The sequence below is a fragment of the Anser anser genome (assembly GCF_964211835.1).
Source record: "Anser anser genome assembly, chromosome: 5".
Lineage (NCBI taxonomy): Eukaryota > Metazoa > Chordata > Aves > Anseriformes > Anatidae > Anser > Anser anser.
Window position 1 is genome coordinate 7,849,516 of NC_139725.1, and position 16,061 is coordinate 7,865,576.

Sequence of the window (16,061 nt, forward strand, 5' to 3'; positions counted from 1 at the left end):
CATAGAGTTTTGTTTTTAAAAGCAGTATTAGTTACAAACTCTGTATCATGCTACTACTTCCTTTTCATGGTTATCTTCCATCCCCTTTATACCTGGCCACAAAGCAAAGCATCCCATTTAAACTAGCCTCATTTAAACTAGTCCTTTGTCCTAATAGAAGAGAAGGTAGCTCTAACCACACTGGACATGGAACAATTTGTGACTTCTTGCAACAGTAACTAATCTTTGTGATGATGCCAGAAAACTGCATAACTGCACAGGAGTTGAAATGAGATCTCTGATCAGACTGGATCTTTTCCCTACTTGCAAATGTCTGTGGTACCTGGAGATTTCCACTGAGGAGTGTGCATAGGTAAAATACACAGTCATAAGACCACCCAACAGCCTTTCATTTGTTCCAACCCTTTTCTAGTTACAGCTGGTAACATCAAGAATAGCTACAAGACAGTAGAATAGTGCAAGGATGATGACTGCTACCCACAGACAGTTTGTTCTATAGCAACTGAGAGCTAGTGAGCAAGTGAGACTGTCTACAAATCCAGAATATCTTTATACCTTTACATCCCAGGAGAGTCAATAGAAGCTTAGGGTACAGAGTAGGATTGAGCTGGGGAAAAGTCCTGACTATTCCTCAATATAGTGTCATTTTGGCTTAAAACAGCACAGTAATTTGTGATCTACATACACAGTGTAGGTGGCTGTCAAGCTTTAAGAAAAGCTGTGGAACATCAAGCAGAAGATGTTACTTCCACTCTGTCCATTGCACAACAAATCAAAGATCAGTGCAACTTAATTGACTTACAAGTACGGGCCAGTTAAGAACAGGCGTTCAGCTTAAAATTCACTTCAAAAAGAAGAGCACATGGAGAGGCGTCCCCTATCTCAGTAACTGTAATACTTGCACAGAAACAGTGAATAGAAGTGGCTTTCAGTAAGGAAAAAAAGATTTTTGCCCTACAGGCACATCCTGGGTACTATTAGTCTTGGTAATAATTACACAAACTCAACCTATTTCCACAAAATAATTTTATTAGATACATGAATACAAAAGATTTACAAATATATCAGTGTTTACAATGATGCAGTATACAAAGTAATACATATTTAAAATCACACACACAAGTTATTAACTCTGTCTCCAAAATATTGCATAAAAATACTTGGATTAGTACTGTGAAACTGACCTAGCAGTCTCTTTTTCTCTTTGTCAGAAAGCTTTGAATCTTCATCAATAGCTTTCAGCAGAGATAATAGCTCGGCTTTTGTGGTCTTCTCTGTACTGGAGCGATACTCTCTTTCATCAAGCTTTTCGCAAAAGGTATAGCCTAGAAGGAAACAGGAGACATTTAGATAGCTAACACCACAGATTCTACAGACCCATCTTCTTTAAGAGTCAAGTTAATCATTGTTTAAAGTACGTCTTTTTACATCATCTCATTCCCTTTTATTTTGCATCCGGGTGCATGACAAGAATAAGCAGCTTGGTTTAAGCTTACCTGTTATCTTACTAGGGTCTTGGCCTTTCTGCAAAGCCAGGAGTTTATTGCTGACCATTTTATGCAGTGTCCCTGGGATCTTGAATAAACAGAGAAGACAGTCAAACAACAGCTTAGAATAGGCAATTCTGCACAAACATACGAGATAACAAGTCTGGTCGTTGTCTAGCTTTTACCTTTAACACATCTTTTTGGTGATCCACCAGGAACAAGATCAGAAGATCAGTTTTCCCTCTGGATAAGGATTTATTGTTGATAACAGCTTTAGAGAATGTTCTTTTCACAACCATCCTGTTGTCACTCTGAAGAATATGAAATAATAACCAGGAGAATTACTCTCCCCATTTAAAAAAGGGCAGGCCATCTTTTTTTTTAGAATCATTTTTTTCTGTAGACACCATTTAAGCCACAGGTGTTTTCTGACCTATAACTGGGATATCTAGATTTCAATAAACGTAAAGCAACATAACAGTTCAGTATGCACATTTACCTCCTCCTGTAGTTTGAGCTCAGAATTATGTGCTGCAACAGCCATGAAGTACAGCAACCTCCTGAATTCCTCCCTGATTTGGCTGTCCAGAAGTTTCAAATAGAGTTGAAGAGCTTCTAAGGATTGTTCCATCTTCCCATTCACTGGGGAAAAATAAAAGGTATCTATTGCCATAATTATTTAAATATTATAATAAAACACAAATTTGACACTGAAGACTTCACCCCTCTAAACAGAAACCCAAACATTAATTCACACCAAAAGTTCTCACAGGCTGATGATAGCTGTTTGCACACAATCTTGAGAACAGCCTGCACCCAGGCTTTTAGCCTGCTATTTAAGATAGTACATTTTCAATTAAGCTCAATTACAGTTCATACTCCATTCAACACAGCTGAAATAATGAAAAAAGAAAATGGTTTTGTTAAGCAAGTGACTTCTCACTGTGGAAATAAAGGTCTCCCAAGAAATAAGGAAAATACCCTAGATAAATGGGCTAGCTTGATGAATTAATTGCAAGCCATTTTGTAGAGCTTTGCTAAGTTTTAATTTATTTGGCTTCACTACACTGAATACAAGTTTTAGATGTCTATTTAAATAAAGTGGGTTGTGCTAGTCTTTTCCATTTACCTTGTAGGCAGGAAGTGTGGGGTATAAATGCAAAATATTCCCATCAACGTGGGAAAAGATAGTCAAGGAAGACAAAAACCGAAAAAAAGCAGAGCAGAGATGAGATGTTAATTGAGAATGAAATCATAGAATCATTCAGGTTGGAAAAGACCTCTAAGATCATCTAATCCAACCTATAACTTAGTACTGAAGTCCATCACTAAACCATGCCACCGAGTTCCACATCTACATGTTTCCTGAAGACCTCCAGGGATGGTGACTTAACCACTTCCCTGCACAGCCTATTCCAACACCACACAACTCTTCCAGTGAATGAAGTGTCCAACCTCCTCATGTCCAACCTAAACCTCCCCTGGCTCAACTTGAGGCCATTTCCCATCATCTTATCATTTGGTGTTTGGGAGAAGATCCTGATTCCCACTTCATTACAGCTTCCTTTAAGGTAAACCATCAGAAGATGGCTAAAATACTGTTTCTCTCTAAAATACTGTTTAAACGTAACATTTAAGAAATTGACATCTCTATGGACATTAAGGGGGAGAGCTGTGACCTGGGTATAAAGCATCCACTCAGCTCTGAGTTCATATCCTATGGTCCAAATATTGAGCTATAAATATGGCCTAATATTAATTTCCCACGGATATTTAGTTTCCATGGATACTACCAAGTTACAATTCTTCATTTTCACAGCCATTCTACACAGAACTGAACACAAGCTATAAAGCTGCATATAGTCAGGACTAGAAATTCCTCATTATTTCAAAACACTCTTTATGACCAGAGATTAAAAAAACCTGCAGAAGTCAAGCTTCAAGCTCAGTTTGTCGGTACCTATCTCCCATAAGCTCAGGAACTCATTTTACTTACCTAACAGTTCTGCAATTCCTGGATGAATTTCAGGTGCGTGGCTTAACAGTGGCTCCTTTTTCTGGCCATAATATCTACCAATGTTTTCAAACAACAGTAGTTTCCATGCATCTGCTTTGTCTGGTTGATCAGGCAAGTTTCTGCTAATATCTACCACCATATGATCTGGAAGATATTCCAGGCAATCTATCGCTGCCGAGAGCCATTCATCTGTTCTAGAAGACAAAGCAGTTTAGTTTTGCAGTTTTACTTACTGTCACTTTTCAGAGTTGGTTGCACTCTGCCACTGAAGGTGAGTAAACTGGCCATTGGACACTGCATGTGTAGGTACTTCAATACATTACAACTTGGTATAACAAGGACGCTTTTCCCGACCCATTCAGATCATAGCCATATGCCTCTTTGTTTAGCTGGGTAGGTTACTAATTGTTCATCTTGATTAAATACATAACCGTTCTAAGTAGTTAAACCTACAGCCAGTGACATCCTATACTGTTATAGACAAGAATAAAATTATTGCTAGATAAACAGAAACTTGAGCCTTGATCTGATTGGTAACAGCTTTGTCAGCCCATACTTTCAACTGTATTTAAACAGTTTCAGGCTCAGTTTTCTCTTAGTATTTTTAAAAGGTGAAGTAGTTAAACTATTCCCTCACAGATAATTTTTTTTTTTTTAAAAGAAAAAGACTTCTAGATGATGCAAAAAAGATTACTTTTCACCCCATCAGTGCAGTAAACAATAGCCCTCCCCAAATATTATCAAATACCATCATTGCCTTCAAAAACTTCTTCTAGTGTTCAGCAGAAATCACCTCACCTACTTCCAATTCAGAGTTTAGCAACTACTATTTACTACTGAATCTAGTCTAACAGTTAAGGAGAAATCCACCTTTTCGCATCCTTTTTACAGTACCACAGACTATTACATTTCTACTTCAGATCAACTGTGCCTAACACTTGCACACAACTTTGAACAGCATTCTGCTCTCAGAGGCAAGTAATTAATACTTACTGTGAGTCACTGAAAGCCTTGAGAATTTCTCTGTCCAGGTAGTTACTTGTGATGATGTATCCAGTCGCCTTCTTTGGTTGTGGAAGCTGAGGTCTGACTGCTTGGTGCTCAAGTAAAGAGTCCAGGAGTGGAAGGTCTACGAGCTGCAGCAGACGAGCAATTGTTTGTTCTTGCCATACTTCATTAATAACTGGAAAGGGTGGAATACACAAATCACACAGATCACGCAAGTGCGAAGATTAGGAAGTTGCCAACTCCCCTTCCTCCTACCAACTGTAATCTAACAGATTAATTTTTCCAAAATAAAGATTTACAGTAGCAGAAAAAGTGCGTCCCTTATCACTTAAGTGCTTTTTATCACTGCTAAAGGAAAGACTTAGCCATTTGTTTAGTTAACTGCAAGTGTAGGAGAACTGCTCTTTGGATAAGTCCGAAGTGCCTTACATTCTTTGTGCCCTAACTTGCAAGCAGTCTTTGTTCTAGATAACAGAAGAACAGTGTAGCAGTGACACTATCCTTATCACAGCTTTCTCAGTTATGATTTGGCTCAAGTTCTGAGAGTTCTCAGATGCATTAACATTTAAAGCCAAATGGAAAAGAGCAACAGTAGGTAGTAGTTTAGCTGGAGAAGACATGAGTTGTCAGGAACAGTTTCACACAGTACAGAAGGTGAACTGGATGGTGCAGGTGCGTTGTTGAAAGGCTGGGGAAGAGTTTTAGCTAACAGCAGACAATTGCCTTTGATTGAGTCGGGCATGAATGTACTGCAGGTGGTTAAACATCATGTAGAATGTTCCTAACTCCAGTTAGGATCCATATAGTTGTGTATTCTTCCCCAAGAAGTTCAACACTTATTTATTGCAACTGCAGATGAGTCCTGTCTGATAAAATAAAAAGGTTAAAAGCAAGCCTGCAACAAATGTAATGTGCCTTTGTTATGACATGGTGTTCAAAGCAAAATACTATGAGTCAGTTTGACTCCACCTCCACTCCAACAGCAGCCATAACCTTTCTTAGTCCTACAGCTATCTTCCTTCTCCCACACAAATAACTGGGGGATTATTTGGCTTACCTTCACGGGACAAGCTTTCCGAGACATTTACGTGAGGGGTATTTGCAGGCTTTAAACTCAGGTTTTCCCAGAGATCCTCCAAGCTTTCTGCTTTGACAGGAGTAGAGTTAAACAACATGCTCTTCTGGTGTCTGAGATGAAAAAAATGTTTTATATATATATTCTCATCCATCCATATGAGATAACAGAACAACAAACAGCACACCCAGATATGAATATCCATCTGAGATTAAATATAAGATCTCCCCCCCAGACACGTACTTTCTCTGTCCAAGCTGCACAAGAGGGTGTGCAGTATCTTAAAGAATGAGTTGTGTGCAGTATTTGCATGCAAGTACATAGTTCCTCCCTTGGAGCTTGTCACATCTGGCATCACCAAGCTATGTCAATTACCACAGAGCACATAAGAGAGGAAATGGTCATGGAGGGAAATTTATATACAAGTAACACATGCAAAGTTCCCCCCCGCCAGAGTCTAAGGTTTTCGGACTCTATTCATAATGGTGAAATGAGGCCAAAAATTAAGAGCTGTTCTTGAAAAAACTAGAAGGTGGTTGCCCCTTAGCAACACCACTCCTAAAGCTAGTAGGCTAGTTCCTGCCATCAACTAACAAAAGATTTCAGAAACCTGTTACCCATTTTTATGTGTTAGCTGGTTCTTCTCATAACTGACTTCATATGCTACCAAGTAGGAAAACAGCTCCAGCCATAAAATCACTATTCCTTTAAGCATACTTGTTTAATTTCAATTTCTACAGCTTTTTTTTGGTTTAGAACACTGCAAAACCCTTTTTGATGTCAATTATTTTGATACATACGGCTTGTCGCATAAATGTCAAATAGATTTGTTCCTTTCACTAAATGAAGAAAGGTAAACCAGTGGATCAGCACCCTTCCCAGAAGAAAAAACACCTAACACCTTCATTCTACACAAACAGGTGAATTATCTTCCTTCACAACTATTTGTCTTGTATTGATCATGATGCATGCATCTTTAAGCATTTTAAATATCATACTTTGTTAAAGTGGTTTTAGTTCTTTAGAATTCTTGTGTTCTTCCCAAATAGAGACAGTTTGTATTAGCAGAGGAGGAGACCTAGTCCTAAAGAGGCAGGGGGTGGGAAGCATGACAGAGGGGCTAGCCATTCTTCATCTCCGCTTCTAGAATTTTCTGACCAGTTGGGTCAATGCACTTAAGTTTTTAATGTTTGCTATTCTCAAACACAACAATCATGTTTGTTCATGTAACATTTGTAAACAATTATTTTTGGTCAAGTCAATATCATTTGTGATTTTTAGAAGTCTATGTTGCCAGAACTACCGAAATAACTACCTGAACATAAGTTCTTGCAGCAGTGTCAGAATACATTCATAGAAACACTTGACACAAAAACTGCTAAAGGCAAGTGTTTTTTTTTTTTTAGGCAAATTGTTATCTACACTGCAATGTATGCTGTTTTGTGACAGTCTAGTTAGTACCAGGGTTTTCTTTGCCCACTTCTGAAGAGGCAGAAGAACAAGCCCTAGCAATCACACTTCTCTCTGGATCCATGTTGGCATGCAACAGCATAACAGCACTGTAGCCTGCTACCTAGCCTAGGAACAAGCCATGTGCACACAAAGGAACAGCTGAAAACATTTCAGGAAGTTTAATCTGAAGTCTAGTCAAGCTAAGATGATGAAAGCAGCAAGCAATTTTACCTGTTTTTTCCCTTAAAAGCTGGATGGATTACTAGCTTATGCCACAGCTAAGTGCGCAGTGACCAAAGACTTGTCCATTTCTTTAGCGAGTCTGATGCATCTGAATGCCGGTTGGTTATACTGGTTTAGATCCTAATAGATAAGTATCTGCAGCACACTCATCTTCTACCTACTCCCCCTTCCATGAAGGCAATGTGATAACTGACAGAAAATGAGTAACTATGCAGGCTGAATTACTCACTCAAATTGCTGTTTTCTACGTATCTTCTACACACAAACATCCAGAGGGTAGCTACTCCCCCACCCCCGGTCCTGTAACTACACTGTCCCTCTTATCCTTCTCCTTCCCCCTAAAAACATAGGAAATTTTACAGTAGAGAAGTGTTATCTCCATGCTGCGTTATGTACTAACCTTTGTGGCGTACACTGCTGATAATCTTTATCAATATCTGTTTGGCTTGAGATGTTTGTGAATCTGTAGAGACTATTGCTACTGTCTTCAAATACAGACCTCTTGTCTTTTCCAAAGACTCTAGTTGAAACAGCCTCAAATACTTTGTAGTCCATTAGCGCTTGACACACACGCACTATTTTAGCACGGGAAATATCAACATCCCCAAAATACTTGTTCTGTAGGAGATGGGCAAACACAACATCCACCGCATCGGAACCAATAAAACAGTCATGATAGCACTTCAGGTTCTGACGACGCTTTTTCACTTCCACTTGAGTTTGAAGTGCACTGATAATGCTGCTCCAGACGTAAGTTGCTCCAAAGGGTTTCTGTGCCAAGCTAAAGCCTAACAATACAAGAACAGAAAGAGCATAATGATTGAACTCGTACTGCAATTACAGGAGAACCTCCCTCTCTCTGGCTACTGGCTTTCATGAAACATGGAAGGATTTAAGAAGTCTGAGGCTTCTAATTTGGCTTGTGCTGAACCAGCCTGCAACAAAATATTAGTTCTTGAGCCTTACTCTCCTGGCAAGTCTGTCTACACCATACCAATGTAACTCACCCTGGTGGTTGCTCTCATTACCATAGCCTGCAGCTTCAATAACAAGCAGCTTTTACTTCTCCAGCCTGACACACTGTGACACTACCTCGCTGTGTACTCTTCCATCACCCAGCGGATGGACTTGCAGGACCTACTCCTAAGCACACTTGTTCCACAAGACTGAGAACTAACTGTACATAATTGCAGCTCCCCAGTTTCAGTAACAGAGACAAGAAGTATACAGCTGAGAAGGGAGAGAGGGAAGCAGGGATGAGAGACATCTCTTGTGCCTTCAAGACTGTGTACACACCATGCAGACAGTGACGTGCTAGGCAGTAACAAGATTAAAAGTCCTTGAGACATGGTGCACTGGACATTTATCCCATGGAACAGCCCTCCGTCGCCCCAGCTCAAACCGGGATTCACGCTCTGTGTACTCAGTGCCACTTCCTTGAGCCAGCCAGTCTTCCCTCCCTCAATAAAACCACTGAACTATTACTCATTTACCAATTTCAAGTTAAGAAAAATCACGCTAGCAACTGTGTGCCAAGGGGCTATAATCAGCCTCAGCAAGGACTTGAGACAGAACATGCTTATAAAATCTGCAGGTGGCACCTAGCAGAGGCTAGAATTAGAATATATGTTTGTCAGTAAATCAGATGAGTAATTTACAAAGAGATAAAGCAAAGCAAACGGAAGAAGAGACAAATCAAAAGCTGGAGTACAAAATAAGGAATGAAGAGTTGGCAGCAATCCTACAGAAAGCCATCTGGGGCTATGACAGACCTCAAACCTAATGAATTAACAGTGTGATGCAGTGTTTAAGAAGAAAAAAACAACACGCAAGTTGTTCTGGAACATATTACCATGAACATTTTCCACAGAGATACAGGAGGTATTTTTTTCTGTTCAGTCTGAAGAGGCATTAGTTAGAGAATTGTATTCCATTTCGGGCACCAGAGTTTCCAGCTGGTCTCCATCTGCCCGGGAGCCCAAACACCAGCAAGTTGGAAGGGGAGAGTAAGAGAGCATTTGTGGGGAGATACAGATGATGGGGGGAACAGAATATTAATAGCATTCAGATACATCAACAGTTATTCTCAAAGCAATTATCGGACACCTGCTTTCTGAAAACATTCACGTCAGAAAATAAAGCTTTAATACAAGGCATTGACACAGCGTAAGCAGAAGCATGCTGGAATCTATTTGCCAAAGCTTTAAGAAGGAGCGGGACGAAGCACGCGTTGATGACAACGCGGAGCAGACAGCACACACACGCAGCCCCCTCCAGCCCTACGCCGAGGTACTCGGGGAGGCAGCAGAAGGACACAAGCACAGCTCAGAAAGCCCCACAGCGACACGCCACCGGCCGCCCCCCAGCCAACGGAGCCCGGACGGAGCCTCCGCAGCGCCACCGGGCCGACCTCGCCGCCCCTACCCCCCCTCAGGTGCCCCGTACCCATCGGCCTGGCGGCAGGGCTGCAGGCGGCGCCGAGGCTCAGGGCCGCCGCCTTCTCCCGCACCGTAGCCATGCCCGGTTCCCCCGCTCGGTCCGGCCCCGCTCCGCTCGGCACGCCGCCCCGTCACGCACTGCCCCGCCGCCCGCCGCCCGCCGGAGGTAGCCCGCCGGGGGGCGGGGCCAGCGCGCCCGCGCCCTCCTCATTGGCTGCGCCGGGGCATGAGGGGCGGGGCAAGGGCGGCGGTTGAATAGCTGCCCGCGTGCCGCCGGGCCCCGGCCCCTCAGAGCGGCCCTCGTAACGGTCACGGCCCGCCTCAGGCGGCGCTCCCTCAGCGCTCACCGGCCGCAACCCCCCGAGGACGGGCGCCGGTCCCGAGCGGCCACGGCCGGGGGCGCTTTTCCTCTAAGGCTTCTGTCAGCTGCTCGTTAGAGCGCGAGGCTTGCCGCTTTAACTGGAAGGAAAGAGTAAAGTCACTTCCAGGGTAATAACAGTGTTTTGTTTTCTTCTGTCTGCAGGAAATGACCGAGAGCCAACATCGCTCTCTGGTAAGTCTGAGGTATTTTGTCCTCTACTAAGACAACATATATATATATATTGCTGACACACCTAATATACATATATACATGCTGACTACCTATATACATATTACTCAATAGAAGCAGACAAGAAGCCAAACTGAACTCCATGATATGCAAACTTGTAAGTGCATAATGTTTCCACTCTATTACTTTTAATATTCAAGTAATGCCAAAAAATCATTTTGAAGTCTCTGATTATTGAACTTTGGTTTTGCAGAATGAACTCTGTTGTGAAACCGTAGCTCATTCTGCAAGGAGCAGGTCCTTGCTAGCTCTCCAGCACCGTTCAGGTTTGCCTTCTTTTAGCCTTATGTGTCACACCACAAGTTTGCACAGTAAGGGCACTCTAAGTTTGTTCATCGTATCCAAGTGAATAAACAATGGATTTCGTTTTAAGCTGGGAGAACTGGTCACAGGGAACTAGATACTACAAGCTCTTGTGGCAAACATTTCTTCATGTTTTGTTGACAGAGTGGTAAAGTACTTAATGAGGCTGTTCTAAGAGTGGAAGTTCCTCCTGTTAATTTTTTTTCAGGTAAAGAAGTCTTAAGCCCAGAGAAAAAGGAATCTATTCAAACTGTAGCCAACCACTGGCCTTTAAAAACGAAAGGTGTCACTGTCTTTCATCAATAGGAAGTGACAAACACAGATTTCTTTCTTGGGGGACAATGGGAAGACATAAAAAAATAGTTCTGACTCACAGGTGTCTGTTTCAACAGTTGCTATGAAGAACCTAATAAAACCATCTAATGCATAGATCAATGTGGATTTCTATGATATTTTATTATTCCCTATTTTGTAAGGGTTCAATGCTAGACCTAGCATTGCCAAAATAGTGAGATAAATTTAACTGCATGTCAGTAAATGCCTAAGTACATTTTTGTTTTTAAAAAAATGCTCTATTTCAACAGCTACATGAAAAATTAATGTTGTCAATCATGCTGCAATGGATTTGCTGTAATCTTGAGAAAACTTAGACCTACAAACACCCGTTCAAATGGGAGGACACATACGAGAACACTACACCTTATGAGTGAACCAGGTTTAATGCACAGCAATCTGCTCATCTAGAATTTTATAAGCTTCCCCGCCCCTGTATTTTCTTACTAAGTGATCAGCAGACAGATTTCTGTCTCTGCCTCCATGTTTTCCCCCCAGAGATCACTGCTATATCATGCCAGTTTCTCCCTACCCTCTAATGCTATGAAGAGGTAAGAAACAGTGGTGGGCAGGTGACAACTACTGACTGGTCAGCCAGCTGTTGTCAAACAGTATCTGGTATCACAGGGTATTAAAAAAAGCTATGCAAATTTTAGTATTACAATAACATTACCATAAAATGCTTTCCTAAAGCACAGATTTACACGGGTGGATAAATATATATTTATTATCTTAATCATTTAAAATTACGTGTATTTTCATATAGCCATTTTAAAGAATGACATCTTGTTCAGCCAGTACAGACATTTTAAGCCAGTGTGGTTCCTTAGACTGGTAGGGGAAAGATGTGAGGATGAAAGTGCAACATGCTGTATTCAGCTTCACCTTCCACTATGTTTTCCCCAAACGAACCTTTGTAAAGTTGAAGGCAGGATGCACAAAAGAATGCCAGTTATAAAGTCATAATTAACATCATTCATCCTCCAAATTATTTAGGGCCAGTTTAGTGGCATTCCAATATACACGTGGAACAGTACTTTGTTCCAAAAGCAGTTCCCCTGAAAAATACAGAATAACAATACAGGACTACATACAGAGACATATGCTGCTGTAGGTAAATTTATTAAAGTGTGGTCTGTAGGGTGTGGCAAAGGAGATTATAAACACTACCACCAAATGAAGTTTGATGATACGTACAGCTCTACTGTTGGCTTTCTATCTAAAAGCATTATGTGAAGTTGTTCAGGCAGAATAATTCTGTGATCTAGCTAGGGTGATTAAAATTGAATTTAACTAGTTGTGCAACTGAGTCCTAATTTGTACAGTTGTATTAAGCTCTTTAAAACTGTTCCATGGAATGTTTATAGTGAGAAACAGCAGAAGAAAATCCTATTTTAATCTGATTTTTGAAGTCGTCTAGAAATGCTCCATCTGCCTACATCGCGAGTAAGAACACGACCTACGTTTTTAAGAATTTACAAACTTCAGACTCATAGAAACCTTTGAAAACTTATATAATAACCTTGGGGTTTAATTAGAAGCATACAGCAGAAACACTATTTATATTCAACAGCCACAATTTCAGGCATGTCTGCTGCTCAGGATCTGATTCACTCACTCGTATCAACTACAGGTTTGCTTGAGGATAAAGATGATATAGGATAATGTGGGCTCTCACCCCTATCTAGATCTTCTTTGATTATGGGGAGAGAGACAGCAAAATTAAAACTTGAATCACAAAGTGAGAAACTGTTGAATAACTTTAAGGATGTTAAGTGCTGTCTAGCTTTTTCCATAATGAACTTGGAAGGTGGACAGCCAGCCAGTGTATTTGGATGAGAGTGCACCTGTAATTTCCAGGCATTCTGGGCACAAATGAAGGAGATATAATTGAATACTAGACCTCGTGGAGTACGAAATGACTGTATGACTGAGTCTTTCAATATCATTACTGAAAAGACAAAAGTTGGAGGACATGTTGCTTAAGAAGATGGAGGCATATTAAGAGAAAATACAGGGTGCAGTTGGATCTACGGCAGATCGATGCTTGGTTAAGGAATTTGGAAATGCTACGCATTCTTGAAAGAAATGAAGGAAAAAGTTTGTTTCAATTTCTTAAAACTTAAGACCCCAAATCTGGAAAATAAAAATGTTCTAAAACCAAAGAAGTTCAATGTCCAAAATATTTTTTATATTTTAAGTGCCAAAAATTAGAAAAGATTGACTTGTTGCTGAAAATTGACAGACCAAGAAACAGGCATTCTTGCAGAAGAATACTATCACAGTGCTGATTTTCAGAAGAATTTAGATCCCACTTTTCTGAAGGATTAACACAGACTATACATTTCACATGCCAATCCGACATCTCATAAACAAATGTCGACTATAGAAGACTCTCTTCTAATATCAGACATTTTTTCAGATTTCAAATGTCTTCCCATAACAATATAAACTTCTAAGCATATTTCAACACAGTTTAAATTTGCATACACATAAAATTTTATTGCCATGATTGCAAGGTTCTAGTAGACTCAGTCTTCATGGCTTTGTTTCTGAAAAAGCACAGCAAATAATGCTTACCATAAAAATTCAGATAACTATTCCAATTATTTAGAACAGTTACTCTTTTTTTTCCCCACTTAAATATCAACAATGCCTGTATTCATTGCAGTGTGCCGAAGCTGATGAAAAGAGAACATTTTAAACAGTAAGCCCCTAAAATGTTGCTCTATTCCATTCACAAATGATGAAAAATTTCAGTGTATGGTTCATGCTCTCACATAAATATGTAAGGAAAATCAACAGCTTCAGTTACAGAATTCATTTCTTTTTAGTCACAATTGCCATAACATTATCAAATCTCCCCGATTTCTTCGCATGAAAATATAAAGCCTGTTATATGTTTTGATACTGAAACTGTCTTACGAAAGTCAGCAAACTTTCTCTTCAACCTTTTTTAATCTCAAATTTAAATACATAAATAGCTATTCATACAACGTTGGATTGCAAAAGGCTGTATTTGATACAAGATTTGATGCAGCAAATCTGTCTTATTACTGAGTAAGGTATTCTGTTACTTATATTAAAGAGCAGGAGAGGTTTGCTTGGGGCTGAACTTCATGGGTTAGAGGAGACTGACTGCATCACTTAGGATGCAGAGCAGGTTATTCACAAATTCACTCTGCTTAGTCTCAATTTCCCATTACACTTGCATTAAAAGATATCATGTAGTAATAGGCTCTGTGGGATATAGCGATGCCACCTTGCAACATTCAATCCGTGACGCCAACCACATCTGCCCCACCACGGAGAAGCGAATTTCAGTTGCACAGCTTGGGCAAGAGTATGATTTACTCCTGAAGCACAAACTTCAGTTTGATATAGTGATGGGAAATCTGTAAGGATTCCACCCTTGCATTTTTGAAGAGACCAGAACAATAAACAAGTTCCCAAAACAGAAGCTTCTGGATGACTGAATGTTTGAATTGACAAAGTGTGCATTGTTCATGAGTGCAATCCTTCCATTCCTGGGCTGGAATACCAATGCGGCTAGAGGACAAAGTCAAGCAGCTCAATGGCAAATGAAGGGCAGGGAGGCAAGAGGCCGAGCCTGCACTGGTGCACACTGACCTCCGGTGGAACACACTGCACTCTGAATAGCAATCCACGCACAGGGGCTGGAAAGGGAGCAAGTCAGAGCCAGAATTCCTTGAGACTGCTTACTTTAAGGAAGCATATGGGAGCAAAGAATATTAGCAATGTGACCAAAAATGCAAGGACATGACTCTGCTTCTCAATTTTACTATTACTACTTTTTGTCTTAAATAGATTTTTCCACTTTTCCTCCTGCAGAAGTCTTCCGAGACATTTCAGATGATTATACATTATAACCAGAGATTGATTACAGCATACCTAAGCATGCTTAGCATAGCATGGTCCTGGCAACACCATTTGGATAAGGCTCCTCATAGAATGGTAAAGATTCACTGTCATCTGCACACTAGAAGCCTGTTTGAGAAGAATAAGCAGTCTCAAGCATCAGACACAAATAACTGAAACGCCAGAAGTTACCGTCTGCCCAGCTGGGAGTTACCATTTCTCAGGTAAGCTAAAGTAACTAACAGTGTGAACTTCTGTACATTGCAAAATGAAAGTGAATACATTTACTCATTTTACTACTGAAAGCGGCTTTAGGTAAATTCACAAAGGATTAGGGAGCTGGTCTCACCAGTTTATACAATTGTAGAGAACCTGAGGTCAAGCCAAGTAAGCAGTGATTTCCAGTTGAAGCATGGTGAGGTAGTAATTTACACTGATCTGGCAGGGACAAGTTTCACAACCTTACTCCCAAAACAAACAGCAACTAGTGGCACCAGCTTAATGGGACAGTAGGAGCACACAGAATAAGGGGGGAGGGAGAACTCTAAATGGATTTGCCAATCATAAGTGAGTTCATGATTTTGACCACTTGACTTTTTTATTAAATAGCTATGTACCAGTTATGTCATTATTTACACCCAGTGTAAGGCTTGTGTTCAAGAGCAGAGGAGTGAGTTTATTGTTCGTACACGAGTCTATAATTCACCTTTTATATTAATGTACAATGTGCAGGGACCACAAAACCCTATCATGTCATGTTTTGCCAGGCCCCCAGTTTAGGATGGGAAAAGAGCCCTGGAAGCACCGCCTCACTACCCCCACTAGAACTAAACAGAACTTGCAGAGTTCACATCAAAAAGAAAGTAACAATGCTTGGCAAAGTACTTGTTCTTTTTTTCAACCAGCTGATTCCAGAATTGCAACACTTGGATCCTCAGGGGTAAGTTTTCAGTTTCTTTTGAGCAAAGTCCATTGACTGTGGTCAATGCACCTCTGCGGCTGGTAGAACAATCGCTGGACCTTGCACTGAAGCAAATAAAAAGCATTCTCTTACTCTCTCTTCTGTTACCAAAGTTTATGAATAGTCACTTCTATGTAGTGACCAACAACGAAAAGCTGGGAGGTTTCAGAATCCACCAAAGGTGCTTTACTCAGTGAAAACATCTAAATCCTTATTCTCCCAGAATTTTGAACGAGTTACCAGTTTGGACCTAAC

The 16,061-nt window shown here is 40.6% G+C and overlaps 1 protein-coding gene and 1 long non-coding RNA gene across 2 annotated transcripts; one reads left to right on the forward strand and one right to left on the reverse strand.

The window, feature by feature from the left end:
* Positions 1 to 1,011: 1,011 nt before the first annotated feature.
* DEPDC7 (DEP domain containing 7) lies at positions 1,012 to 9,885 on the reverse strand. Its single transcript, XM_083837906.1, has 9 exons — positions 9,728 to 9,885; positions 7,683 to 8,070; positions 5,570 to 5,700; positions 4,498 to 4,687; positions 3,484 to 3,698; positions 1,987 to 2,129; positions 1,673 to 1,798; positions 1,497 to 1,575; positions 1,012 to 1,325 (listed from the first exon to the last, which is right to left on the reverse strand). Exons 1-9 carry the CDS (start codon positions 9,798 to 9,800, stop codon positions 1,111 to 1,113), a joined length of 1,560 nt encoding a protein of 519 aa, XP_083694032.1. The 5' UTR covers positions 9,801 to 9,885; the 3' UTR covers positions 1,012 to 1,110.
* Positions 9,886 to 9,901: 16 nt separating this feature from the next.
* Positions 9,902 to 15,785, forward strand: LOC310900242. The gene is made up of 2 exons (XR_014584948.1): positions 9,902 to 10,273; positions 14,819 to 15,785. It is a non-coding gene; the product is annotated as an uncharacterized lncRNA (long non-coding RNA).
* Positions 15,786 to 16,061: the final 276 nt, after the last annotated feature.

What these genes read in the sequence shown, in the direction of transcription:
- DEPDC7 (XM_083837906.1), bottom strand. Translation starts at nt 9,800, where the DNA reads ATGGCTACGGTGCGGGAGAAGGCGGCGGCCCTGAGCCTCGGCGCCGCC. An exon ending in GGAAAGCTTGTCCCGTGAAG is followed by an intron (nt 4,688 to 5,569) that starts GTAAGCCAAATA and finishes CACCCTTTCCAG; the next exon opens with TTATTAATGAAGTATGGCAA. An exon ending in AGACCCTAGTAAGATAACAG is followed by an intron (nt 1,326 to 1,496) that starts GTAAGCTTAAAC and finishes GTTTCCTTCTAG; the next exon opens with GCTATACCTTTTGCGAAAAG.